This window comes from Jatropha curcas, chromosome 3 (assembly GCF_041381405.1).
Source record: "Jatropha curcas cultivar XTBG-Jc1 chromosome 3, XTBG_Jcur_1.0, whole genome shotgun sequence".
NCBI lineage: Eukaryota > Viridiplantae > Streptophyta > Magnoliopsida > Malpighiales > Euphorbiaceae > Jatropha > Jatropha curcas.
This window is the reverse complement of record NC_143153.1, coordinates 12,363,648-12,390,381: the sequence shown is the minus strand read 5'-3', so window position 1 is coordinate 12,390,381 and position 26,734 is coordinate 12,363,648. Positions and strand designations below refer to the sequence as shown.

The window sequence follows — 26,734 nt, the reverse complement described above, 5'->3', positions numbered from 1 at the left end:
GGTCCTTAACGTTTGGGATAGCGATGAGGAGTGGCTCAGTCAGAGTGAGCAAGTCTGGGTTGGAGATGACAATGAAGTGGTGGTAAATCCCGTTACTTTGGACGTATGGAGTAGCGAGGAAGATGAAGAGGAAACAAGAGCAGTGAATCACATGACTCGTAGTGGTCAAGTTTATCAGCTGGATATGATCAAGTTGATGGAAGAAAATGAGAAAGTAAGCTCATCGGGTGTGCAAAAACTCAAAAAGAAGACGATGCTCTGATTAAACAAATGAAGAGAACCCATGGAAATATAAGCATGTGGGACCTGTTACTATCATCAAAGCAACACCAAGAAGCTTTACTAAAAGCAATGGTGGAGATTCCGATTTCATCATCCATCTCCTTTGTAACATCCTAGTGCGTTGAGTTGAGTCATATCATAGAGGAAGGGTGAGTTGGGTTGAACCAAACCCGGTTCGGGTAGCATGAGATGATAAGTGGACTTATTTGCATGGAAAGTTTAGGACTTGTTTGCCTCCAAACATATAGCTTGGGTAGTAAGTTGTGTCTTTGTACACTTGAGGTACCAAGTAGATATGTTACACAGCCAAGTCATTGCTTCTAGAGACTACCCGTTCTTATCAACTCACTTTCCCATTTTCATATTCTCTTCTTACTTTCCCTCCCGTTTCCTTGCAAGTTTCATGCACGTTAAGCACTAAGTCACCTCCAAGTAAGTAGAATTCCTTGAAGTTATATGTTATCCACTCTTTAATTGAGTTATATTGGAGATGAGTTATGAGAATTCTTGTGTATAGGAGAAGAAAGTTCAAAGGTAGCAGAAAAGAGAAGTTAAAACAGAGCCCCAGCTTTGTGGCAAGACAGGTTTGATATCTCTTGTTATTTCCCATGTTCTTTGCATGAAAAATTGTGTGGAGTGTTGCTCATGAGATGATATGTTGCTTGTTGTTGGGTGGAAGTACTGGAAATGATGTGAAAACAGGGGATGAATATATGAAACGGAAACAGAGTTTGTTGGAAATGTTACCAGCAACTTCATCTTGATTTTGAACCCATATAATGATGGAATTAGGAATTGTCATAGAAGAGTTATTTGTTCCTTTCTGTGTTAGCTTTACATGGGCTTTTGAATCATTCACTTTGAAGTTGTATATTGAGAGTTATGGCCAAAAGAACACAGACTGCACAGAATCACGTCGCGCGCTCGCGCATACTGGGAAGCAAGTCGCGCTCGCGATTTCCTATTGCGCGCTCGCGACTTGAGTCAGGTAGCTCTCTGACTCTCAAATGGCACAACTCGCGCTCGCGACTTTCACATGCGCGGTCGCGAGTTTGGCCAGAAGCTCTCTGACTCTCAGTGTGCGCATCTCGCGCTCGCGAATCACACAAGCGCGCTCGCGACTTCATCTCGCGCTCGCGACTTGTGCTGCGCGGTCGCGACTTGAGCCAGAAACCTCTCTGACTCTCGATTGCACTTCTCGCGCTCGCGAGGTTTGAATACGCGCTCGCGACTTCTCCCTGGGAAGCATCTCGCGCTCGCGACTTGTGCTGCGCGGTCGCGACTTCAGCCAGAAACACACTGACTCTTAGGGTGCACAAGTCGCGCTCGCGACTTTCACATACGCGGTCGCGACTTGTGCTGTGACCCTCTTTTGCCTTTCAATTGCTATGTAATCACATTTCTTTGCTCAACATGCATGCATCCAATCATTTTACAACAAAAATACAACATAAGAACATGGATTCAAACAACATGTAAGCATTTATATGGTGTGAAATCAAATCAATAGGATGAACTATGAAGTTGCAAAACCATTTATGTGCTATTGTGTTACATTGTTGATATGCTAATATGAAGCTCCATTGAGGTTGGGTAGAAACCATGTAGATAAGGCTATGTCGCGACATAGAATAGCAGATCTGCGCCCCATACAGTTTGGAACTCCGACTACAGGCCGTTGAGTGGATATGATTAAACCGTGCGGTGCGAATCCGGTTAGGGGCACCAAAACGGACAATATTGGCATAGGCGAATCCGGTTAGGGGCCTATAGCATACAGTTTTACCCAGTTTCATACAGTTTATCTTATCACTTCGGTTTCACTATAACCTTATGGAGCCATTCAGATATCTTGACATAACATTTCATGAATTATACAGGATTATAAACAGTACAAAAGATAATCAAAATATCATGAAAGTATCATAATGTGTGAGCCTATATGTGCCATATATGTTTCCATGGTTCTTTCTATATATGTATGTGTTTAATTGTTTCTTTATTTGTTGAGATATCCACTGAGCATTATTTGCTCAGCGAGTTACCTGTTTAACTCGCAGGTTTTGAGACTGGTCCATAGAGAGTCCGCGTACAACTGCTGCAGTTCATCTTTAGAAGACTCGGTCTTCAGGGTAGAAACTCATTTTGTTTTTCTTTTTATGGCATGTACAGGGCACACAGTTGGGCCCATTTTATTTTGTAAACTTGTATCATGTTTTGTAAATATAAATTACATTATTTTTGGAAACAGTACCAGCATGTTATTATATTCAACATACAGTATGTTTTCAGCATGTCAGACCATACAGTCAACCAGTTTGTAGCATCTCGACTCGGTTCATTCGGGTTTACGGGTGAACCGGGAAGGGGTGTTACATCCTTAGTCGATTTTGTGGGGATAGTCCAACACGATCCCCTCATTATCACCTTTTCTGATGATGAACTTCCTCCCGAAGGAAGGAATCACACCAAGGCATTGTTCATAAAGGCTGAGGTCAGAGGGAGAGTGACTGAAAATGTGATGATAGATGATGGGTTTGCCCTGAATGTGTGTTTGTTAAAGTTGCTTTCCAAGTTCAAACTAGAAATTGTCTGATTTGGAACCTTTTGATGTGGTGATTAGAGCATATGATGACTCTAAGAGACAATGGGGGGCATCTTCAAAATCGTGATCAAGGTGGAGCCGATTGAAAAAGAGACTGAGTTCATTATGATTGATATCCCCCCAACATTTGCCCTACTTTTGGGGTGCCCATGGTACCATTCCTCGAGAGGAGTGCCTTCAACAATACACCAGAAAATCAAATTTCCTTTCAATAGGAAAATCATCACCATACCTGCTGCTAATGAAAGAAGCATAGCTACACTAAATGTCCATAAGCAGGTTATCCTTCCATGGACTGGATTTCAGATTGCCGTGTTGAGCACTGATATGGGGCGCACTATCTCCAACATCATAAAGAGAATGAATTATGAAGAAGAGAAAACGCTTGGAAAGAATCAGTAAGGCATTATAGAGCTACCCGAGATCCACACTCAAAGAAATCGCAAGGGCCTGGGGTACAAAATTGGGAGCACACCATCGAACACATACGGCTGATTGGACATGGATGGACGATTCGTCCATGTGAGTGAACAATCCTCTCCATGTCTACTAATAGAGCCTTTTGAGCACAAGGGAAAGACGTACCCCGATCTAGAAATCTTTGCAGATGTGATTAGCATCTTGGGGGTTTAGCCCAAGGAACTAAAGTCTGAGTTAGAAGAAGAGAAAGAAGAAAAAGCACCCATAGAAGAGGGGGTTGAGGGGCCACAAGCGGTCGATGAAGAAGGAAAGAAAGAGGAACAAGAAGAGGGACAAGCTGCCCAAGAGGAGAAGAAGGAAGTAAGGAATAAAAGGAAGGTGAGTGCCGAAGAAAATGAGGACCTCATGGATCAAGTACAGAAGCAATAAGGGCCTGCATAGAAGAGAGCTTTGAGGAAGCTAAGGCCTTTTCTGATGTGATAATTTCTTTTAATGACGAGTCCGATTGTAATGAATTTTCTTTATTATTCAGTGAAATGAACTTTAATTTTGCTTACTTGTTTAATATCTTTCCTGATGGTTTAACTCGTCATGCATGCTTGAATTCAATATTGACACAAAAGAAAAGCCATGAATCCTATTAATTGGGCCAAACCTAATGCTAAAGTTAAACACAAAATTTCAAAGTCTACTCATGGACAAAAAGGAAGCCTTTACATGGAGTTGTGAAGACATGCCAGGGATAGACAGATCTATAGTTGAGCACACAATTCTCCTATATCCTAGAGCCAAGCCAATGAAACAGAAGAGAAGGAGGTTGAGACTAGAATGGGCAAGAAGATTGAAGAAGAAGTGACCAAGCAGATAGATGCAGGATTTCTAAAAGTGGTTGACAGCTTATTTCGCAAGTGTACGAATCGCCACAAGTAATATATGATGAGTAGAGTATCGTATCCACAGGGATTGTAATCCAAGTACCAAAATTATGTTATCTTGTTATTATTTAAACGATGATTGAGGAAATTGTTTGTAGAAATTAAATTTAACAAGTAAAAATAAGAAGTTAAGCAAGCAATTATTGATTAAAGAAATCAAGGAAGTAAAACTACTAGGGGTTTTGATTTCACTTAACTCTATCCAATTTATTTCATTAGTTCATTGATCAATTTAATTATTCAAGTAGGGGAAACAACCCAAAAATCACTAACAAGCTCTCCCGATGTATTGTTAGCTATTTTAACCCGGTCTAATTACCTATCTTCCAATAGCGCAATCAGACATGAATTAAATCATTAAGTTTTATGGTTTGTTTTGTGAATTCATAACCTAAGGTCATTAACTTATGAAAACCCCCCATGAGTCAAACCGTATAGCTTCCGCATCAAGTTATTATTCTCATGTGTTTTATTAACCTTTTCATATCAAAGATCCTTCTTCCGATAGTGATAATTGAAATAAATCAATCTAGGGGAAAATTCTGCCTAGAAGCATTAAGTTCATTAATAAATCATAACTTGAATAAGGAAAAATAAATCTAATTGCATAAATTGGAAAAGAGATTAAGCTACATCAAACCCCCTAGTATAAGAGTTTAGTTACACATAGTACTTAAATAAAACTCAACAATACTTGATAAATATTCCATAATCAATAAAGATAATGAAAGAAATAAATAAGATTAAGAGTTAAGAATAAGAACTAGGGAGGTATTGCTTGGAAGACTTCCTTGAACCTTGCACAACTCTTGCACACTTAACTTTAAAAGAAAATGAAGCTAACTATAAAACTATAAGAAAAGAATTAATGTAGAGTGTGGGAAAGATGGAATTGCTAGATGCCTTTGGAGTGGCTCCTTCTCTTCCTTATATAGACTTCTTGGGGAAACAAGCCTTGTGATTTAATGAGTAAAGTTCAACTTTGTGAGGTGGAAAATTTTGTAAATCAAGCCATGAATTGCTCTCAATTATGGTTTCTCAATTGCACATGGTTGAACTTTGACTGGCATGTGAAGAAAGTATCCAAAGCATCTTGTGAAAATGGTAGAAATTAGTTGGCAACTTTTGACTCAAAATATAGAATTCTTGCTTGCACGGGCGTGTTGCCTGGCACGGCCTGGGGCGTGCCAGTCTTTGGAGGATTAGAGGCTCTGGCACAGGCCGTGTTCCGTAGCATGGCCTGGCAAGCTAGCGCGCACGGGCGTGCTGTCTGGCCGTGCAGTCTCCTGGAAGTCTGGTTGATAGCACGCACGGGCGTGCGGGGTAGCACGGGCTGGGGCGTGCATCTCTTTGGAAGTCAGAGGCATATGAGGCACGAGCGTGTTTCGCAGCACGGCCTGGGCAGGCTAGCGCGCACGGGCGTGTTCCTCGGCACGGTTTGGGGCGTGCATCTCTCTGTTTCTTGGTTTGTCTCGCCTTGTGCCAGACACGGCCGTGCTTCTCGACACGGGCTGGGGCGTGCCAATTGTACCTTGCTTTATTTTTGTTCTTTTCTTTGCAAAAATCCTACAATTTTCTTTCCAATCAAGTGAGTTGTGATTAAAGGAAGCTTTTGAATAAAAACATATCAATATTACATAAAAACTAATTTAAATAAATTAAAAGTAATAAAAATTTCAATCAAAATTACAATAAAAACACTATAAAAATCAACACTATCAGTGGTTCACTATCTAGAACGGTTAACAAACATAGTCCCAGTTCCCAAGAAAGATGGAAGGGTCAGAATGTGTGTGGACTACAGGGATCTAAACAAAGCATCACTGAAGGATGATTTTCCTCTCCCTCATATTGATATCATGATCGACAGTGTAGCAATGATGGGATGCTACTCTATCATGGATAGATTCGCAGGATAAAACCAAATTCTTATGGCATGATTGGACAAGGTCAAGACAGCATTTGTGACAGAGTTTGGTACTGGTGATGCCGTTTGCCTTAAAGAACGCCGAGGCTACTTACCAAAGGATGGCTACTACATTATTTCATGACATGATCCACAAGGAGTTAGAGGTGTATATTGGTGATATGATTGTCATGATGAAGACACCATAAGAGCATCAAGTAGCCCTGGAAAAGTTCATGGACAAAGTGATTAAATACAAGCTACAGTTGAACCCGAAGAAGTTTGTGTTCGGGGTGACTTCCGAAAAAGTTCTAGTATTCATAATAGGACCTAAAGGAATAGAGATCGATTCAGATAAGATTAAGGTAATCCAAGAGATGGAGCCGCCCAAGACGGAAAAGCAAGTGAGAAGTTTTCTGGAAAATATTCAATATATCAGCAGGTTCATATCAAAGTTGTCATAGTAGGTATCCAATCTTCAAGCTTTTAAGGAAAGACCAGCCAGTAAGTGGAATAATCACTGCCAAATAGCTTTCAATAAAATTAAGGAATATTTGTCAAGTCGCCCGATTTTATGCCACTAAAGCTAGGGAAACCCTTAATTCTGTACTTGACAGTGGATGATGCTGGAATTGGAGCAATGCTAACACAAGTTGACAAAGCCGCTGTTGAGAAGGCAGCGTATTACTTAAGCAAAAAATTTCTTCCAAATGAACAGAAATATAACTTGATTGAAAGAACTTGCTTAGCAATGGTGTGGGCTACTAGAAAATTTCGACACTACTTTCAGTCTTATAAGGTAATAGCAATATCAAGAATGGGTACAGTCAGATATTTGTATGAGACACCAGCACTATTGGGGAAACTAGCAAGATGGCAAATACTACTGTTAGAATTTGATGTTAAATATGCCACAGAGAAAACCGTCAAAGGACGAGCAGTTGCAAACTTTCTAGCAGCACACCATATGTGGTTCGACCACCTTTGGCCAAAGGAGGAGGTGGTGTTTTCCCCTTTTTGTAAACCTTCATAGAAATCACCTAAGATCACATTTAGATCCTTAGCATGCATCAATTTAACCAATTATCACATTTTCTCCAATTTCCTATCAATTTTAATCATAGGAAAATTACTAAAACATAACATATGTATAATTTAGCTTCATTAACATTTAGGCATATCCATAACAACACATTTAGAGGCTAATCCATAAATTAATTGAAGAGAAACTCAAGCTCCCACCATAAACATGTTTCGGTCAAAATGGGAAAGAAAAGGGGAGGGGCCTCTCTCACATAGTTCATCATACTAACAACATTCACATACACCCAATAACTCATTAAATTTATAGCACACCATTCAAGCTAAAATTTACAAAATTCCCAATTTTTAACATAGAACCTAGAAATTCAATAATAGCATAAACCAAGGAAAAGTAAGGATTAATGAACACTAACCTTACTATGAGCTTTAGAAAGCTTCAAGCAAGTCTTCAAACCTTGCTTTTCTCTGTCTTTGGTGGAGGGATTCTCCCACCTCTAACCAAAGGAAAAGACTCAAAAAATCACACTAAGAAAAAGCAAAGAGGAGAAGAAGAATGCATAGAAAGATCATAGCATGAGAATCCCCAACTTAAAATCCAAAAATGAAATCAAAACTCTAAAACTTACTTGTTAGATATGTGGAGAAATTCCTCAAATTCTCCAAGCAAACTAGCTAAAATCTCCAATTATCTTCTTAAATCATCATGTCTTATGGTGTAATTTCATGGGACAAAGAGTAGTTGAAAGGATTTACGAGCAAAGAAAGAAAAAAAAGAGAGGGGAGAAGAGAGAGAAGTGGTTCATCCTCTTCTTAGAGAGGAGAGGAATATTAACAATGAAGGACAATGGATGGTAAAAGGGAAAGAATGAGGAGAAAAGGGAAGGAATGGAAAAAATAAAAAGGCTATTGCAAAAATAATGAGGTTATTTTTGTCATTAGTAACTACTTCCTTAGGCACTTTAGGATGGATAGTCAAGATCAACTCAAAGGTATTTTAATATAATGGCTAGAAATATTCTCCAATAAACTCTTCTCAAATATTATTTTTCTCCATATTAAATATTAAAATTACTCCATAAAAGTAATCCTCCATTTCCAATTAATAAAACACCATAATTCACTATTCATAAATTACTAAATAAATTCATAACTTAACCCACCAAAATTATGCATGCATGCTCTACATTAAATAAAATATAAAACATAAATAATAATTTTTCTGGACTGAAATAATATCGACTCAGGATAGGTGACACTATTCACAGACTGGTAAACTACTATTTCAGGCACTGAAAAATAGGGCATTATAGCCTCTTTGGAGCAAGAGCTTAAGGAACAAAATGAGATGATGGAGCGAGAGCTTAAAAAGCAAAATGATATGATTTCTTAGCTTAGTCGTCATTTGCATATGCATCCAACTTGTACCACAACAATCGGTGCATCGAATTCGACTTTTGCTAGTATTGACCCACCTAGTGTTGCTTACCTAGTAATAGTTCTGGCCTTGTTGACGGTGGTAGATCTAAGAGGTGCAGAAGAGAAAGTTGCTTAGGAGGAGGATCATGATGATGTTGGCTTGGGTGGCACACAATTACTGATAAAAACGTATCGATAAAATTAGCGACAAAGTTTATGACAAATGAAATTTATATTTACCACCAAAATAATTTAATTGTTGAGGACGCGTGGTTTTTTCAAAAGTGATTTGAAAAAGAACTGAATTGGACGGGCTTGATTGATTTTATTTATCAAAATGGTTTTCTTTTATTAAATCCGTTTAATTCTCGAAAAAGGTTTTTACTTTGGTAAAAGTTTTATTTTGGAGTCGCCACCCTTATTTAGGTGAAAATTCTATTAACAAAACTATATTCTTTACTAGAAATAGGATTTGAATTATATAAGATATCAATATAACTAATTAAATTCAAGATGTTTAAAAATAATAATTTTTTGTCTTATTTTTTGGCTAATCAAATTAGAATTGCAATTTGTAATTGAAGAAATTTAACTATACTCTTTTTAAATTAAATCTGAATCATCTAGATATATTTATTTAAAATAAATTTATTGTAATAATAAAAATTATTAAATTAATATTACTAATTTACGTAATAATATAATGAAATAAAATATAATTAGACACAATAAAATAATAATAGTAAAAATTAAAAAATTTAAAATGTTTTAGTAAAAAAAAAATCCAATCAAATTATAGTAATATTTTATATATTTTTAGGTTAAAAATTTTTAATTGGTTAAAACTAAGTTTATTTTAGGATATCTTAAATTTCATAAAACAATATCGGCAGTCCCATTATTTCCCATTTATTTTCACTTTTATATATAATATAAATAGATATAGATTATTGACTAATTTTCTAAAACAAGCACGACACATTATTTATTCCCATGTTCATACTCACGAGTGTATATATATGGTTTCTAAATAAGTTCAACTATTAGTTATTTACTAATTCTTAGAATTTCCTATTGAATTAAAGTAGAGTTTAAATATAGTCATTGTTACAATAGTAAATTAATAAAGTATATATATATATATATATATATATATATTGAAAATCAATATAGTATGTATTTAAAGCAAAACAAAAATTGTCTTTTTTTTTATTTCAATACTAATTAGGATTCCTACGACTTTAAAATAATAGTCTTTTATTAGGATTTTCAATTCAACAATATTTGTCTTTCTTTTTTTAAAAAATTAATATTCAGTAATTAATATAATTTTTGTAATTGATTTTTTTTTTAAGTTTAATAGTAGAATCAAATATTAATCATTATTATGTTAGAATAACAAATATACCAAAGATATAAATCGATAATTATTCAGTAATTATATAATTTTCACAATTGATTAGTTTTTGTAGTGTTATATAAAAACATAGGTTGAATGTTGTTCTTGAAGGAAAATTATACAACGGAATTCACAAGATCGCATATGCATAATATATAGGCAAATCACAGAGAAACATAAAACATCAATCAAGGTTATGAAATTATAAATACCTCTTAAGCGAAAGAAATCAACATTGATTTTGATTTTGCTCCTACGCAATCAGCTCCTGCTCTACCGAAAACACACTAATTCTCTCTGCATTCTTTTGTTGTATGACCTAAGTTATTTCTTTAGAACTGTATGTGTGGGCAGATGGCTATTGAGAGGGAAAAAACGAAATATGGAAGACTAACGTCTAGGTTTACTTCAACGTCTCTTATATGTCCTAAAACCGTCGGTTTCGATTTCAAAAAAGATGAAAACGGAAACGAACTGATTTTAGACGGTTTTAAAATTGTCAGGTTCGATTCGGTTCTGGTCTGAAACCGAATTTAAATAACTTTTTTTTAACCTTTTTAGTTTTTTTAGCTAAATAAGAACATTAATCACAAATAATATTATTAAATTAAAAAAAAAGACTAAAAGAGTAAATTAATAGTTTTAAAATTTATTAAAAAATTATAACTACACAAAACTTAAATTTAAAATTCTTTACTAGTATTTAATTTCTATAAATTTAAATTGAGAGACATGTAAAAAAATGAGCTTGTACTTATTTATATTAGGAGAAAAGAAATGATAAGAGAAATTCAATGGAGTTTAGAGAAAAAAAAATTGATATTGTGAAAAAAAAAAGGAAGATTATTAAGGCATTGATAGTTAATATATAAATTTTTTATTCATAAAAAAACCCTTCAAATTTTCCGTTTTTTTGTAGTTAGAAAAGATAAAAATGTCCTTTAATTTTACTTAACAATTAACAAAAAATATCATAATATAAGTTTTTTATTCCAAAATATATCCTTCAATTAGCCCTTTTTTTCCCATTATAAAGGGGAAAAACGTCTTTCTATCTAAATTAAGAGTTAAAAATTATAATATAAATTTTTTATTCCAAGAAATGCACTTTAAATTATCGTTTTTTTATAGTTGTAAGGGAGAAAAATGTCTTTTATTTTATTTAAGAGTCAAAAATAAATCTTAAATAAATATTGTTAATTTATATGTAAAAAATATATATTACAAAGGTTAAAAGATTTAAATTAAAAATTTTTAAATGAGCAATTCTTTTCTTTTTTTCAACTTATAATTTATAAGCTATATTTAGATTAATAAATTTTAAGATGATTGTAACTTACTGCATTTAATGATGAAAAATAAAATTAATTTAATAATTTAAAATTAAATGTGAAGTGTTATATATATATATATATATATATATATATATATATATATATATATATATTAGGTTTCAAATCAGAACCGCTAATTTTAAACCAAGACTGTCGGTTTTAATTTTTAAATATAAAGAACCGCAACCGAAACTTAAACTGTCAGTCTCGATTCCGGCTTGGAATTGAACCTTGGTCATGCTTAACACAAGCACAACAGGGACCCACCTGAATAAAATTAATAAGGCTACCTTATAATTATGTATCTACACAACTTGTAAAATATTATTATAATAAATTATGAATTATTCTACTAAAAATTCATAATTAAACTTCTTATTAATTTCGAATCTCCTAACATTAAAATATACAAACTCCCTATGTTTAAGATCATAGATACCTATAAATTAAATTAAAATTATCGACTATTTTATTTAACTGACAATTCAATTCCTCAAGAATTCCACTTAACTTATTTTATATGTGGGATATAAAATTCACTTACAGGGTTTTACACAGTGAAGAGTTATAAGTTTCTCAAGGGTGATTCACCTATACCGAGACACAGATTCAAATGCATATTGTTATTGTCCAACACACTCAGTTTATAGTTCTCTAATGAAACTTACCCTTGAATGAATCAAAACAATAGACAATATACATTTCTTACAATTAAATCAAGATTAAGAGTAATTAATATATATTTATTAATGAATTAGAGAATTTGTTTTATTTTGTCAATATAAAAACACTTATCCTCTACGTGGTATATGTTCAATATATTCAACATGCACTAGCACAAGAAATTAGAATTTAACGATTCCCATAATCAAGATAAATTACATATAAACCTATGCTATAACCATACCGATAGTTTGTCAACTCCACCCTAGATTGTGAACAAACTCTATATCTCATATGAATAACAGAATAAACTCTATGTATTAAATGACCCATTAATATAAGATAAAAGACAAAAAAAATAGTTAATAGTATAAACTCTATCAATTCTTTAACATAGTAACCAAGTTTAAACACAAATAACTTCCTGAGAAGAAACACAAATATAAATAAACACAAACAGAGCATGAACTATTAAGTTGTCCAACACCAAGAGCATTGTTTGTTAAGGTAGCTTAAAAATCTCATTTTCCAGCAGCTAAAGCAAGTGTAATCTGACGAATTGTCACAAAATATTGGATCAGCATATCATGTTGAGGCATGGTTTCTCTAACAACAGGTAACTGGAGAAAATTCTGAATCCATTTGTGAATGGAAGGATATTTTTCAGGGTTATATATCTTTACACAAGTTGTTTCTTCTACCACTTCCAGCCATATAGTGATCCAACCAAGCACAATATCAACAAATCCAACTGTTTCGCCTCCAAAAAATTTCTTACCTTTAATCTCTCTTTCAAGTACTTCAAATGCTTCTATTGCTTGTTTCACTTCTTTTTGTTGTGCTTCTCCTTCAGTAGCTATAACTCTCCTTACAGCTTCCGTTAGCTTTAAAAAGATTAACAAAATGTCAATAAGATTAATAGTGACATTAGATATGAGATAAAATGCAAATAGAATACTCGTGAAATTGTCAAAGTAGTTATGAATCATAGAAAAAATATTTTTTTATTTAATTGAATTTTTTTTTATCATTTTATATTATTGCTTCATATGTAATAAATTTTATTTTGAGTTAGTGCTAAATGGCCCAATTTAAGTTGCGTAATTTTTACTGTAGCCAGGTAAACTGTCTATAATGCTTTCAATGGGTTCAATACCGCCAATTTTGCTCGCAATATATATGGATCATTTTAGACATTTGATTAGGTTAAAATGAAAATGGTGTCAAATCCAAGTTGGATCAAATGTACTTTTCGTTTTATTATGACATATATTTTATGATTTCTTAATTATAAAAGTTGTGAATAGTGTTTTTTAAGTTTTTAAATTAAAATGGAAATAGAAACAGAAATTTGTTTTTTTAAGTAAATACATTCATATAATTTTTCAAAGAAAAAAGGCTTAAGTTATAAACCTACATCTATAATAAATTCATGTATGGCTTTTACTATTTCATACTTTATGAAAAATTTAGTAGGATATTTAAGAAAACATATTTTAACATTGTAACTTTTCAGTATATTTCAATAAAATATAATTTATTATTTTATTATATAATTTTTACTATTTTTAAATGATATTATAAAAATTATTTTATTTTTTAATATTATTTCGCACATCACCCGGATTCTAACACTAACACTAGTAGAATTATATTCCGACTTACATACCAAGTCTGGGAATTTTTCATTTCAAAATTTGACAGCTTCCACTTTCTGTTTGTCTCTCATCTAATTTTTTTCAATTACTTTTCAATTTTTTTAATTAATTAATTTGTAGCTTTTTTCATTTATTTTAATCACTTATCTCATCTAATTTTTTTCAATTACTTTTCAATTTTTTTAATTAATTAATTTGTAGCTTTTTTCATTTATTTTAATCCTAATAATATATATTATTGCTCAGATCACTTATCTCAATTATTCTTGAAAAGAAATTATAATTTGAACGAGTCAATGCTTTTATATTCTTGTGACATTTCTCAAATTTAGACTTGGTCAAAAACATATATGATTCAATAATATGAATAATCCGAATTTCATCTGGACTGGACTCCAATTTTATGAGATAACAAAAATTCCTTATCTTAATTTAAAGTCAGAATTTTTTCACATACCTTCATAGATTAAAAAAACAAAGTTCCAAACAACATTTAAATTTATAAACTTGTTCTACTTGGCGAATATAAACACTTTATACTAAAAAGATTTAAAGAAATTAGAAGAAAATTATTCGAAAAACAAATTCAAGAGGAAATCAATTGAAAGTTTTAAATTGTTAGCTTTTTGAATTATTTTCTATATTATTTCTTCTTAGATAACGTAAGGAAAGACTGCATACCTTGTCATCTATAAAGTTAGCCCAGAAACGAGCCATGGCCTTCTGGTAAGGATCCTGAGGCAACAACAGAGGGCTGTGTTTCCAAGTCTCATCAATATACTCAAGTATGAGTTGGGATTCAACGATGGGTCTTTCATTTTGAACAAGAACAGGTATTCTCTTGTAGATTGAGTTGTATTTTAGAAGCAGAGGGCTCTTGTTGGCTAAATCTTCCTCCACAAACTCGTAAGGGATGCCCTTAAGCTTCAGTGCTACTTCCACTCTGTGAGCAAATGGACTGAACCATGCTCCCAAAAGCTTCACCGCCTGGTCTTGGCTTGCCATGTCTCTCAGATATAAATCCTTTTGGTTTTTGTGGTTTGCCTTGTAGATGGTGTCCTTTTTATCTGAGGTTATATTTTATTATCAGATTTATTTATTTATTTCTTTTTGCATTTTTTTATTGTTATCATATAAAGAATATACCAAAGGAAAGTAGTTGCCAAGATAGAAAATCAATACAAAAATAAGAACGGCTAATAATTTTGATGCATTGAAAACTGACACAATATTTAATAAATCCATTTAAAAAAAAAGTGTTATCAAATTAATAAATGTCATATATGGCTATATTCTTAATTAGTGAGGAGTTCATCTCTTAATTTTTATAGAAGTCTATTTTTCTAATTATGGTACCACTCTTGTGCTTATATATACTAGTCTTTTTTATAACGTGCGTGCACATTGACTATGCTAGTTATATATATTTTTTTATACTCTTTTAATTTTTTATCTATATAATATTAAAGCATAACTTTAGATTAAAATAAATACAATTGGTTAGTTTGTATTAGACTTTTTGGTACAAATTACTTGTAATATTAATTTTTATATATTTAATTCTATTTTTGTATAATGAAGTGGTCTCAAAATAAAGTTCAACAAAATCCTTAGATCTAATCTTTCAGTCCATAATGTAGATTTTTAAAACTCTAATGGGTGCCTAGTAAAAAAATTAAGTCATCGCACAATCTCCAAACCTAGCCTCAACCCAAAATCAATATCTATATAAAACTATAATGAAAAATAATAACAAATCAATATTACTTACCCAATGTATTGGAGAAAGGAATATATGCGCATATATACAAATTCTTGAAACTCTAAAAAATGACTCAAAATAGAAATATATAGTTCTAATCTTTTTTCAATTTTGTAAACATTATTTTCTTTCAAATCAAACAGATTTAGAATATAAGAGAAAAAATATCAAGAAATTAAAAATGCTTAATCGTTAAGAGGCCATCTATTTATTATAAGTGAAATATAAATCTGTTATTAAATTAAAGTAATAGTAGTTATAAATTAATTCAGTAACAAAAAAGAAAATAAAAAATAAAAAAAATTATTATTAAGAATAAACCTCTTTTCAGAACTTAACATATAATAAGAAATAAATTATATTAAAAAATTACCAATTTGAATTTTAAAAATCAACCCATCATTCATCTGGAAAAATACATGATTTAATGATATTTGATGTTGATGGACCCAAAAAAAAAAAAGACTAAGGCCAAGTCAATAATAGAAATTACAAAGCAAATCATACTAAGATCCGATATTGATTTATTTAAGTATTTTGTTTCTCTATTATTTTAAATTATAAATTTAAAATTAATTAATTAATAAAAAATATTAAATAAAAGTAAATTTCTATTCTCTACAAATAAACCCTCAATTTCACTACAATCATACAAAAAATTTTTTTTTTTTCTTTTTTCTTCTAAATAAAATATTATGAATATTCTATTTGAAAATTTATTTTTTAAACAATATCTCCAATCAAATCATACAAAACATAAAGAAAAAAAAAGAATATATTTTATCTTTTTTTATCTCTCTCCTAAATAGAATATTTTAAATTATAATTGAAATAATCATATAAAAATAAAATAAAATATTTAAAAAATAAAATATAAAATTTTTAAATTCTCATTATCATATATATTTGTTAAAAATTAAATTTAAAAAAGATAAAATATAACATTTTGAAATGTTTAATTATCTTTATGTATTTATTTAAAAAATAATTTTAACAAATTATATCCAATCAACTAAAAAAATATAATTTTTTAATTGGTCATGATTAAGGTTATGTTAAGGTTATGTTAGGATATTCAAATTTTATTAAGGGTGCTATCGGAAATCTCATTATTCCCTTATATTTCCACATTTATATATAGTATAGATTATATGCAATATGTCAAAATATAATTTAATAAATTCATTTTATTTTACATATGTAATGTATAAGTAGATAGTATATAGCAAATATATATTGTACGATTAAATAAAATTGACCCTTTATTAATTAGTTAAGGAATAAAAAAAATATTTTTAAGAAATATTTAATTTGATTGATTATATTAATTTTCTATTTAAAATCAAATTATATTTAAATAAAAAATTATTATCTAATTTAATATATTATGGTTCTATTATTTTGGAAATGCTTAGGAGGAATCCTATCCTAAGAAACGTAAAATGTTATATGCATATTAATTACGGCTATGCATGTATATTTGATCTCGAAAGGTAGTTATTTATTCTACATATAAAATTGAGTTTCTCTTTTGTTTTGCATATAAAAAGTTTTAAACTTATAAAAATTATAAGACTCCTATTAATTTATATTAACTAATAAAATTTGTCTATTAATATATATTATAAGGTATGTATTAACTAATATTTAATTAGGTGGTAGTATAATGTTACAAAATAACCATGTCCAAAAGGGAATGGGACACGGGACCAAACCTAAAGGTAAAGCAGTTAGTTGAGTAGGACAAAAAGAGAACATTTGTGAGAAGAAGAGACCGTCAAATTGGAATAGGCTGAAAATAAAACTCAAGAAGATCATGGATACTAATTGGTTTCTATAAAGATTGGTAGGTGGGCTCTAAGCGGGAACACCAAAGGAGAATTTCTTTAGAAAAAATCAATTAATTCGTAAGGGTCTTATTTCAAATAGACACATTATTAGGAAGGAGCCAAAGGAGGAGAAGATGCCTCAGTAGCAAACAAAGTTAAACAAAAGACGACCGACCTTTGCCTTTTAAAAATGGACTAAGAATTTGCTAGTCAAATTATTGTGTCCACGTATGTGACTTCATCAATATAGGTTGAAGAATGCTCGATCAATAACATGACCAAGGCATTCTTACTCAGGATAAGCAGTCTCCATATTAAGAAATGAATGTATAAAGGCAAAAATGACACTAGGCAACCGATGAATGGAACACCAGTAGGAGATTGGCCAGAACATAGGGATATAAGGGCAAAAAGCAAATTGTTTGGGAAAAGGGAGAAGGTTAGGGAAACTAGAGGAATGAATGAGAAAGATAATATCAATAATTTGCCATTTATAATAGGTGAAAAAGGGCTTGCCAAAAGACATATACATTAAAAGAAGGCGCAACCTTTCAAGCGACCGGACACACCATTAGGATCATTAAGTCGGCTTGCAATGCACATGAGCCTATGGACTCACCACAAAGGACCTATGTAGGGCACCTGGGCCAAGAGGTCCAATGATGTATATATACATTATATATGGTAAATAATATATCGGTGACATAAGACTGTATATAAATTCTAAAATATTTACTTTTCTTGGAGTGCACTCCTCAAACTCCTATATATAGGGGTGAAACTATTGTAAATGACACGAAATTCAAGATATCAAACTTGAAAGCATTAACATTCACTCTTTCTCTCTCTTTTCTCTCTCTCTCTCTCTCTCTCTCTCTCTCTTATTTTTCCAACTCCTAAATTCTGTATTTTCTCTCTATCTTCTCAACTATCTATTTTTGCCCCTCTTGTCTATCTTCCCCCTCCCCCCTTTTTGGACTAACAGGTCCACAGCCCGTGAAGCCACACTACCATCATACGCCTTAAGACATTCTAATGAACGCAGACCCAACAGACTCTAACATATTTGAGACTAAACAACTATTTCATTTTTTGAGTTCTTTTTAGAAAAAGAGTTATTATTTCTTCTTTTGTCCTATGTTTGTGTGGAGCATGCATAACATTATGTATGACAATTTTAACCGATTCGATGGGTACCAATCCTATCTAATCTAATTTTCCAGGTTCAAATAATGAATAAATGAGTTTGGGACAGGTTTAGTTAGTATATTTACTACCCATATCGAGTTCGGGTTCAATGACTTGGATATTTGCCACCAGTTACTCATTTAATTAATGTTTCAAAAATATTTAAAATAATTATTTTTTAAAAGAAAATTATATATATTTATGTATCTTTTTTATTGTGATTATTGCTATAGTTATATTTAATATTTATATTATATTTTTTATTAAGTCAAAATAATAATTTTATAATTTTTACTTATATTTTATTTAAAAAAATATATTTTTACTGTTAAATGAGTATTTAACTACATTTGGGTTTTTTTTTTTTTTTTTTTTGTAGCATAAAGAAGGCAACAGCCTTAACAACAGAACCTAATATGAGTTATTCCCATATATTTGGATATTTTAACGAGTAATTATAATCGAATTCGGGATAAGTTTGAATACTAAAGGTGAATTTCTAAAAGATTTTGAGTACCTAATTTATAATCGGATTTTGATTCAGATATCTAATTTATAATCGGGTTCGAATTCGGACAGTGCATTTAAACGCACACATTGTCATCCCTAGTCAGTCTATGATGAGCCTTTAGTATGGAATTATATTCCATACATACGCACCAAGTCGAATAGTCTATAACAAATCCTCAAAATCTATATAATATATAAAAGCAGAGTAGTTTATATTATATAGAAATCAAGTGCAAACCTCTGAAATTGTCAAGTGTAAGCCTCTAAAATTGCTCAGCGTAAGGAGAAAGAGTAGGACCAACAAATTTGATTAATTATTAAAAATTAAAAAATCAGAAATAAAAGCAGTAGGGACCAACAATTAAATTTTGACCAACAATTAGTTATCACAAACGTTTTCTACAAAATCAATCAAACTATATCTTTACATTTTCTACAGTAGGAACCAACAGTAATATATACTTACAGCTTTTTTTATTTTTTATTTTTTATTTTTTATATTTTAACATTTCACCAACCCTCTTTCATACAAAAATTTTAAAAAAGTAGGACATACATGCACTGCATCAAATAAATAAGTAATACGTTAATATTTCAAATAAATAAACAATCATTTATAATAAATTATAAATATAAAATAAAAAAATTAATTTCTTATTTCAATGACATAAAAATAAATTTAAAAAAAAAAACACTTCATTTTTATTGGTAATAAAAAAAGCCTTGATTGATTAGTTTTGTGTATTTAGTAGTCTCATGTACTAAGAACTAGGTTGCACAAACAGAGAACACGAGTACAAGAACATACGGATACGATAATTTTTACAAAGTAGCATATCCACACACTTAAAGATACAGTATAATAAATAAGTAATACATTAATATTTCAAATACATAAACAATCATTTATAATAAATTATAAACATAAAATAAAAAAAAATTTTCTTATTTCAATGACACAAAAATAAATTTAAAAAAATAGTTCATTTTTTATTGGTAATAAAAAAAAACCTTCGTTGATTAGCTTGGTATATTGAGTAGTCTTATAAACCAGGAGCTAAATTGCATGGACAGAGACATGGGATACAAGAACATACGAGATACAACAATTTTTAAAAAAAAGTAAGGATATCCACATGCTTAGAACATAGTACACTAAATAAGTGATACATTAATATTTCAAATAAATAAATAAGTATTTATAATAAATTATAAACCTAAAACAAAAAATACTTAATTTCTTAATTTAACGACGCAAAAACAAATTTAAGAAAAAAACACTTCGTTTTTTATTGATAATAAAAAAAAACCTTAATTGATTAGGTTGGTGTATTGAGTAGTCTCATATACGAGGAGATAGGTTGTACGGACATCGGACACGAGGTATAAAAACTACGAGATATGATAATTTTAAAAAAATTAGGACATCCACACTCTTAGAACACACTACACTAAATAAGAAAATACATTAATATTTCAAATAAATAAACAATCATTTATAATAAATCATGAAGATAAAATATACTTTATTTCTTATTTCATGCCACAAAACAAATTTAAAAAAAAAATACTTCATTTTTTATTGGTAATAAGAAAAACCTTAATTGATTAGCTTGGTGTAGGAGTAATCTCATATACCAGAAGTTAGGTTTCACGAACACAGGACACAAGATACAGAAATATATGGGATACAACAATTTTTAAGAAAGGTAGACTATCCATACACTTAAAACACACTACACTAAATAAGTTATACATTAATATTTCAAATAAATAAAAAATTATTTATAATAAATTATAAACATAAAATAAAAAAAGTACTTAATTTCTTATTTCAATGACAAAAAAATAAATTTAAAAAAAAAACATTTCATTTTTTTATTAGCAATAAAAAGAAACTTTGGTTAATTAGCTTAATATATAAAGTAGTCTCACATACTAAGAATTAAGTTGCATGGACACGGTACACGAAATATGGAAACGTACAAGACATGATAATTTTTAAAAAAGTAGGGCATCCACACGCTTAGGACATAATACATTAAATAGGACATAATACATTAAATAGGACATAATACATTAAATAAGTAATATATTAATGTTTAAGTAAATAAACAATCATCTATAATAAATCATAAACATAAAATAAAAAAAATACTTAATTTCTTATTTTAATATAATTAGTTAAATTTTCGAAATTATTATCACTATTGAAAAATACATCAATAGTATGAAGGTCATACCATGTATGGCTTCTACTATTCCATACTTTATGAAAAATTTAATAAGATATTTAAGAAGACATATCTTAACATTATAACTTTTCAGCATATCTCGATAAAATATAATTTATTATTTTATTATATAGTTTTTACTATAATGTTATAAAAAATTATTTTATCTTTTAATATTATTTCGTACGTCAAGATAACCTAATAGAATTCTATTCCGACGTACATACCAAGTCTGGGAATTTTTCATTTCGAAATGACAGCTTCAACTTTCTGTTTGTCTCTCATCTAATTTTTTTCAATTACTTTTATATTTTTTTAATTAATTAATTTGTAGCTTTTTTTCGTTTATTTTAATCCTAATAATATATATTATTGCTCAGATCACTTATCTCAATTTTTATTAAAAAAGAAATTATAATTTGAACATGTCAATGCTTTATATACTTGTGACATTTCTCAAATTTAGACTCGGTCAAAAACATATATGATTCAATAATATGAATAATCCGGATTTCATCTGGGCTGGACTCCAATTTTATGAGATAACAACAATTCCTTATCTTAATTTAAACTCAAATTTTTTCACAGACATTCATAGATTAAAAAAATAAAGTTCCAAACAACAATTAAATTTATAAACTTGTTCTACTTGGCGAATATAAACACTTTATACTAAAAAGATTTAAAGAAATTAAAAGAAAATTATTCGAAAAACAAATTCAAGAGAAATTCAATTGAAAGTTTTAAATTGTTAGCTTTTTGAATTATTTTCTATACTATTTCTTCTTAGATAACGTAAGGAAAGACTGCATACCTTGTCATCTATAAAGTTAGCCCAGAAACGAGCCATGGCCTTCTGGTAAGGATCCTGAGGCAACAACAGAGGGCTGTGTTTCCAAGTCTCATCAATATATTCAAGTATGAGTTGGGATTCAACAATGGGTCTTTCATTTTGAACAAGAACAGGTATTCTCTTGTAGATTGGGTTGTATTTTAGAAGCAGAGGGCTCTTGTTGGCTAAATCTTCCTCCAGAAACTCGTAAGGGATGCCCTTAAGCTTCAGTGCTACTTCCACTCTGTGAGCAAATGGACTGAACCATCCTCCCAGAAGCTTCACCGCCTGGTCTTGGCTTGCCATGTCTCTCAGAGATAAAGCCTTTTGGTTTTTGTGGTTTGCCTTGTAGATGGTGTCCTTTTTATTTGAGGTTATATTTTATTATCAGATTTATTTATTTATTTCCTTTTGCCATTTTTTTTGTTATCACATAAGGATATACCAAAGGAAAGTTGTTGCCAAAAGAGAAAGTCAATACAAAAATAAGAACGGCTAATAACTTTGATGCGTTGAAAACTGACACAATATTTAATACATCCATTTAAAAAAAAAGTGTTATCAAATTAGTAAATGTCATATCGATTAGAAGTTTATATTCTTAGTTAGTTAGGAGTTCATCTTCTTAATTTATATAGAAATCTATTTTCCTAATTATGGTACCATTTCTGTATTTATATATCTTTTTTTTTTTTATGGTGTGCGTTATACGTTGACTATTCTCGTTATATACTTTTTTTTTACTCTTTTAATTTTTTATATATATAATATTAAAGGATAAGTTTATATTAAAATAAATACAATTGGTTAATTTGTATTAGACTTTTTCGTACAAATTACTTGTAATATTACTTTTTATATATTTAATTCTATTTTTATATAATGAAGTGGTCTCAAAATAAAGTTCAACCAAATCCTTAGAACTAATCTTTCAGTCCGTAATGCACATTTTTAAAACCCTAATAGGTGCCTAGTAAAAATATAAAGTCATCACACAATCTCCAACCCTACCCTCAACCCAAAATCAATATCTATGTAAAATTATAATGAAAAATAATAACAAATCAGTATTACTTATCCAATGTATTGGAGAAAGGAATATATGCGAATATATACAAATTCTTGAAACCCCAAAAAATGACTCAAAATAAAAATATATAGTTCTAGTCTTTTTTCAATATCATAAATATTATTTTCTTTCAAATCAAACAGATTTAGAATATAAGAGAAAAAATATCAAGAAATTAAAAATGATTATTCGTTAAGAGGCCATCTATTTATTATAAGTGAGATATAAATATGTTATTAAATTAAAGTAATAGTAGTTATAAATTAATTCAGTAATGAAAAAGAAAATAAAAAATAAAAACAAAAGTTATTATTAAGAATAAATCTCCTTTCAGAATAAATCTCTTTTCAGAACTTAACATATAACAAGAAATAATTTATATTAAAAAATTACCAATTTGAATTTTAAAAATTAACCCATCATTCATCTGGAGAACACATGATTTAATGAAATTTGATGTTGATAGACAAAAAAAAAAAAAAAAAAGACTAAGGTTGAAACACCCCGAATTTTTATTTTTGAAACCTTTGAATTTTTATTAAATTAAAAATCCAAAATTTTGACTTTGTGGGCTGCGAATAGAATACAGTCTTGAAAGCATTAAAAATCTTTGTAAAGGTAAGGTAGTTATGGAGTGCAGTGAGGCCCTTTAGTCCAGGAGTCATCGAATAGTGGAACTGGTATATGATAAGAATATTATAGGAAGAATAGGATTTGTATAGGTAAGAACCAAGAGAGTGAGCTTGAGTCGCCCTGTGATACTAATAGACAACGAAAGTTACAATACGATTTTTCTTAAAGTTTTGGATTAAAGTAGTAGTTTCTGAACTTTTGATTAAGAAAAGTTTTAGTAATAATATATGTAAATTAAACGAGTTAATTCTTATTATTATAAGTAAATTATAATTTCAATTGTTTGCTTTTTGTAAATTATGTGTTTGGCTTTCACGAAGGAATGTCTCATAAAATTTAAATTTTCAAATAAAATTATATAATCTTGAGAAAAATATATTTTTCTTGTTAAACCAAGTTTTATTGTAAGATTTTATTCAAAAGAGATTTTCTAAAAGATTTCAGTAGCTGTCCGAAGATAGCACTTGGAGATTTAGACGATAAGCTTAAGTTTCTCGTAAACTTCAGCCAAATGGCACTAAATAGGATGGTTGGCAATAGAAATACAATTAGAATACTTGACTCTTTTCTTTCCTAGGTTCATATTATCCACTCTTGAGCTGTGTCCTTGGTGTTGGAAGTAATTTCTTATGACTTTGAAATTCTCTGTGTGTCTATTCTTAGTCTCTCTTACTAGATTCCAATTCGAGGACGAATTGTCTTAAGGGGGGAGATTGAAATACCCCGAATTTTTATTTTTGAAACCTTTAAATTTTTATTAAATTAAAAATCAGAAATTTTGACTTTGTGGGCTGCGAATAGAATACAGTCTCAATTCGAGCCCAAATTTGCCAGCTGGGCCCAAGCCCAAAAATATATTATCGGAATCTTCGATTTGATAACACTTAAAAATTTTTTAGGAAATAATATAAAACTCCAGTTACTAATCCATTATAAAATATATTTATATATGTGTGATTATTATATGAATTAATTATCCAAAAATCAAGTATCATTATTATTATTGTTTTTATTGTTATGGAGTAAAATGGAGAAATGTTATGGAATCTAACTAAATTAATCAAAATAAATCGAACCGGACCCGAAATTCAAATCGATTTTTCGAAAACCACACGAATAACCTGAAAACCAAGTGAAAAACCTGCAAACCGAGCAAAAATCAAGCCAAATCGTTGAATCAGACCAAATCGGTTCGAATCGAACCGGAATGATCTAGAAACCGACATAATTTCTTTTTTTTTTTCCTCTCTTCTCCTTCTTCTTCTCCAGTCGCGCGACAGCCTCCTCCTCCCTTATTCATTGCGTTTTCCGGCCATCGACCACAGATTCCGACAACCAAGCACCCAAACTGCAAGTGCTCAACGATAGGAACCCACCTATGGTCTCCGTTCACGCAGTAGACGCCGGAAACGAAAGGAATCAGGCTCAAAGTGACGTTGCCCTCCGATTTCTCTTCTTCGGCGATTCTCGCCGTTTCGGGCAGATACAGCCGGCGAGAGGACCTTCGATCGACTCCTCTTGGTCTTGCGCGTGTTTTCCATCCCTTGGTTTCGACGATTGGGCTTCGGTGATGAAACCACCATTGATGGCGGCATTATGCTTCGGTCGGCGTTGGTTTGGGCCAAACGGACCATAGACTCAACGATTGGAGCATGGATTTGAGTTCTTGGTGAAATTTTGATTCTAAAGGTGTATGAAGTGCGTGATTCTGGGCAAGAACGACTTCTGGCCACTGTGCACGGCAGCTGGTGGCGGCGGTTCGGCGACCGACCGGCGACACTCCGGCGAGGCCCCGAGAGACAGAATTCTCTTCTCTTCACGCTGATCACGGAATCGTCGCCCGATTCTCAATTGGTATGTTCTAAGATCCAATTCTCAATTTTTGTATATAAAGAATTAATTGATTAATGAATTTAATTGAGTAATTAAATAGATTAAATTGAATAATAAGAAATTAGGTTATTGGAATAGCTTAAATATATATAGACATCTATAGTCTTTTGTAAATAAATTAGATTGGTTAATGTGCGGTAATTGCGATAGCGAATATGAGTAGTTAACTGGTTTAGGATTTTAGAATAATGTAATTGCAAATTCGTTTAGAACATTGTCAAATAAATTACATGAACCATAATTATAATTAGGAGGTTTAATATTGAGATAAGAATTCCTAACTAATATTGATGTAAGCTAATCTAGGAGTTTTAATAAATATTGTTAGGAGAAGTTATAATCTAAGGCTTAGACAAGTATATAGTTATAGGGTAATTAATAATATCATTGAATCATGCTTGGAGGTTAATATAAATTGTTAATTAGTTGATTTGGAATTATTAAGTGTATATATGTGAGTGTGATGGATGATATATGTAGGTTGAAGCGGATGGGTTGGTTGGATTGATTGCCCGACGGATGGGTTGTCTGAATTGATTGATCGAATGATTGATAAATAAGGTTATGGCGGACGGGATGAGTTGATTTGAATTGCCCGACGGATGAGCTTAGATATTATATTGTTGAATTGTGGTTTAGTCAAATTTTAGGGGAGGTGCTGCCGAAATTTCAATAGAACCTAGACTAGTTTTAATTAATGACATAATTAATAAGTTTAATTAGACTAATTCTATAACTTAATACATAATAAATAGAGTGCCCTGATTATTTATTATCTTTATTATTCATTGAATTATTTTCATTATTTTTTTTGTTATTTATTTTATTATCATTGTTTATTGTTAATACTATTTATTTATTTATTTACATTGATTTTGGATGTTTAATTGTGCATTGTATTACGATTTTTAATTGATTAATACGTCTACATTTGATTGCAATGTTTGATTAATTGTGTTGTGATAATGTTATACTTTGTTTGTGTGGAATTGGGATGAAGTGGGTCACCATGGGTTTGTGAGACTGTTACCGTTATATGGATCCTGATTACCGCTACCGTTATATACCGTTACCGCTATATGGATCCTTAGCCGGGTAAATGGGAGATCGGCGCCCCCGTGT

The 26,734-nt window shown here is 30.7% G+C and overlaps 2 protein-coding genes across 2 annotated transcripts; both read right to left on the bottom strand.

The window, feature by feature from the left end:
- Window positions 1-12,349: 12,349 nt before the first annotated feature.
- On the bottom strand, window positions 12,350-22,139 carry LOC105633444 (putative glutathione S-transferase). The gene is made up of 3 exons (XM_089719406.1): window positions 22,000-22,139; window positions 14,344-14,729; window positions 12,350-12,888 (listed from the first exon to the last, which is right to left on the bottom strand). The coding sequence occupies exons 2-3, from the start codon at window positions 14,665-14,667 to the stop codon at window positions 12,526-12,528; spliced, it is 687 nt and encodes a 228-aa protein (XP_089575532.1). The 5' UTR covers window positions 14,668-14,729; window positions 22,000-22,139; the 3' UTR covers window positions 12,350-12,525.
- On the bottom strand, window positions 21,831-22,323 carry LOC149497571 (glutathione S-transferase U1-like). The gene is made up of 2 exons (XM_089719214.1): window positions 22,000-22,323; window positions 21,831-21,857 (listed from the first exon to the last, which is right to left on the bottom strand). The coding sequence occupies exons 1-2, from the start codon at window positions 22,321-22,323 to the stop codon at window positions 21,831-21,833; spliced, it is 351 nt and encodes a 116-aa protein (XP_089575340.1).
- Window positions 22,324-26,734: the final 4,411 nt, after the last annotated feature.

Excerpts from the sequence above, each read along its gene's own strand:
- LOC149497571 (XM_089719214.1), bottom strand. The coding sequence starts at position 22,323 with ATGGCAAGCCAAGACCAGGCGGTGAAGCTTCTGGGAGGATGGTTCAGT. Across the intron at positions 21,858-21,999 it reads CTAACTTTATAGATGACAAG|TATAAAGTGTTTATATTCGC; the intron begins GTATGCAGTCTT and ends AAATCTTTTTAG.
- LOC105633444 (XM_089719406.1), bottom strand. The coding sequence starts at position 14,667 with ATGGCAAGCCAAGACCAGGCGGTGAAGCTTTTGGGAGCATGGTTCAGT. Across the intron at positions 12,889-14,343 it reads CTAACTTTATAGATGACAAG|CTAACGGAAGCTGTAAGGAG; the intron begins GTATGCAGTCTT and ends ATCTTTTTAAAG.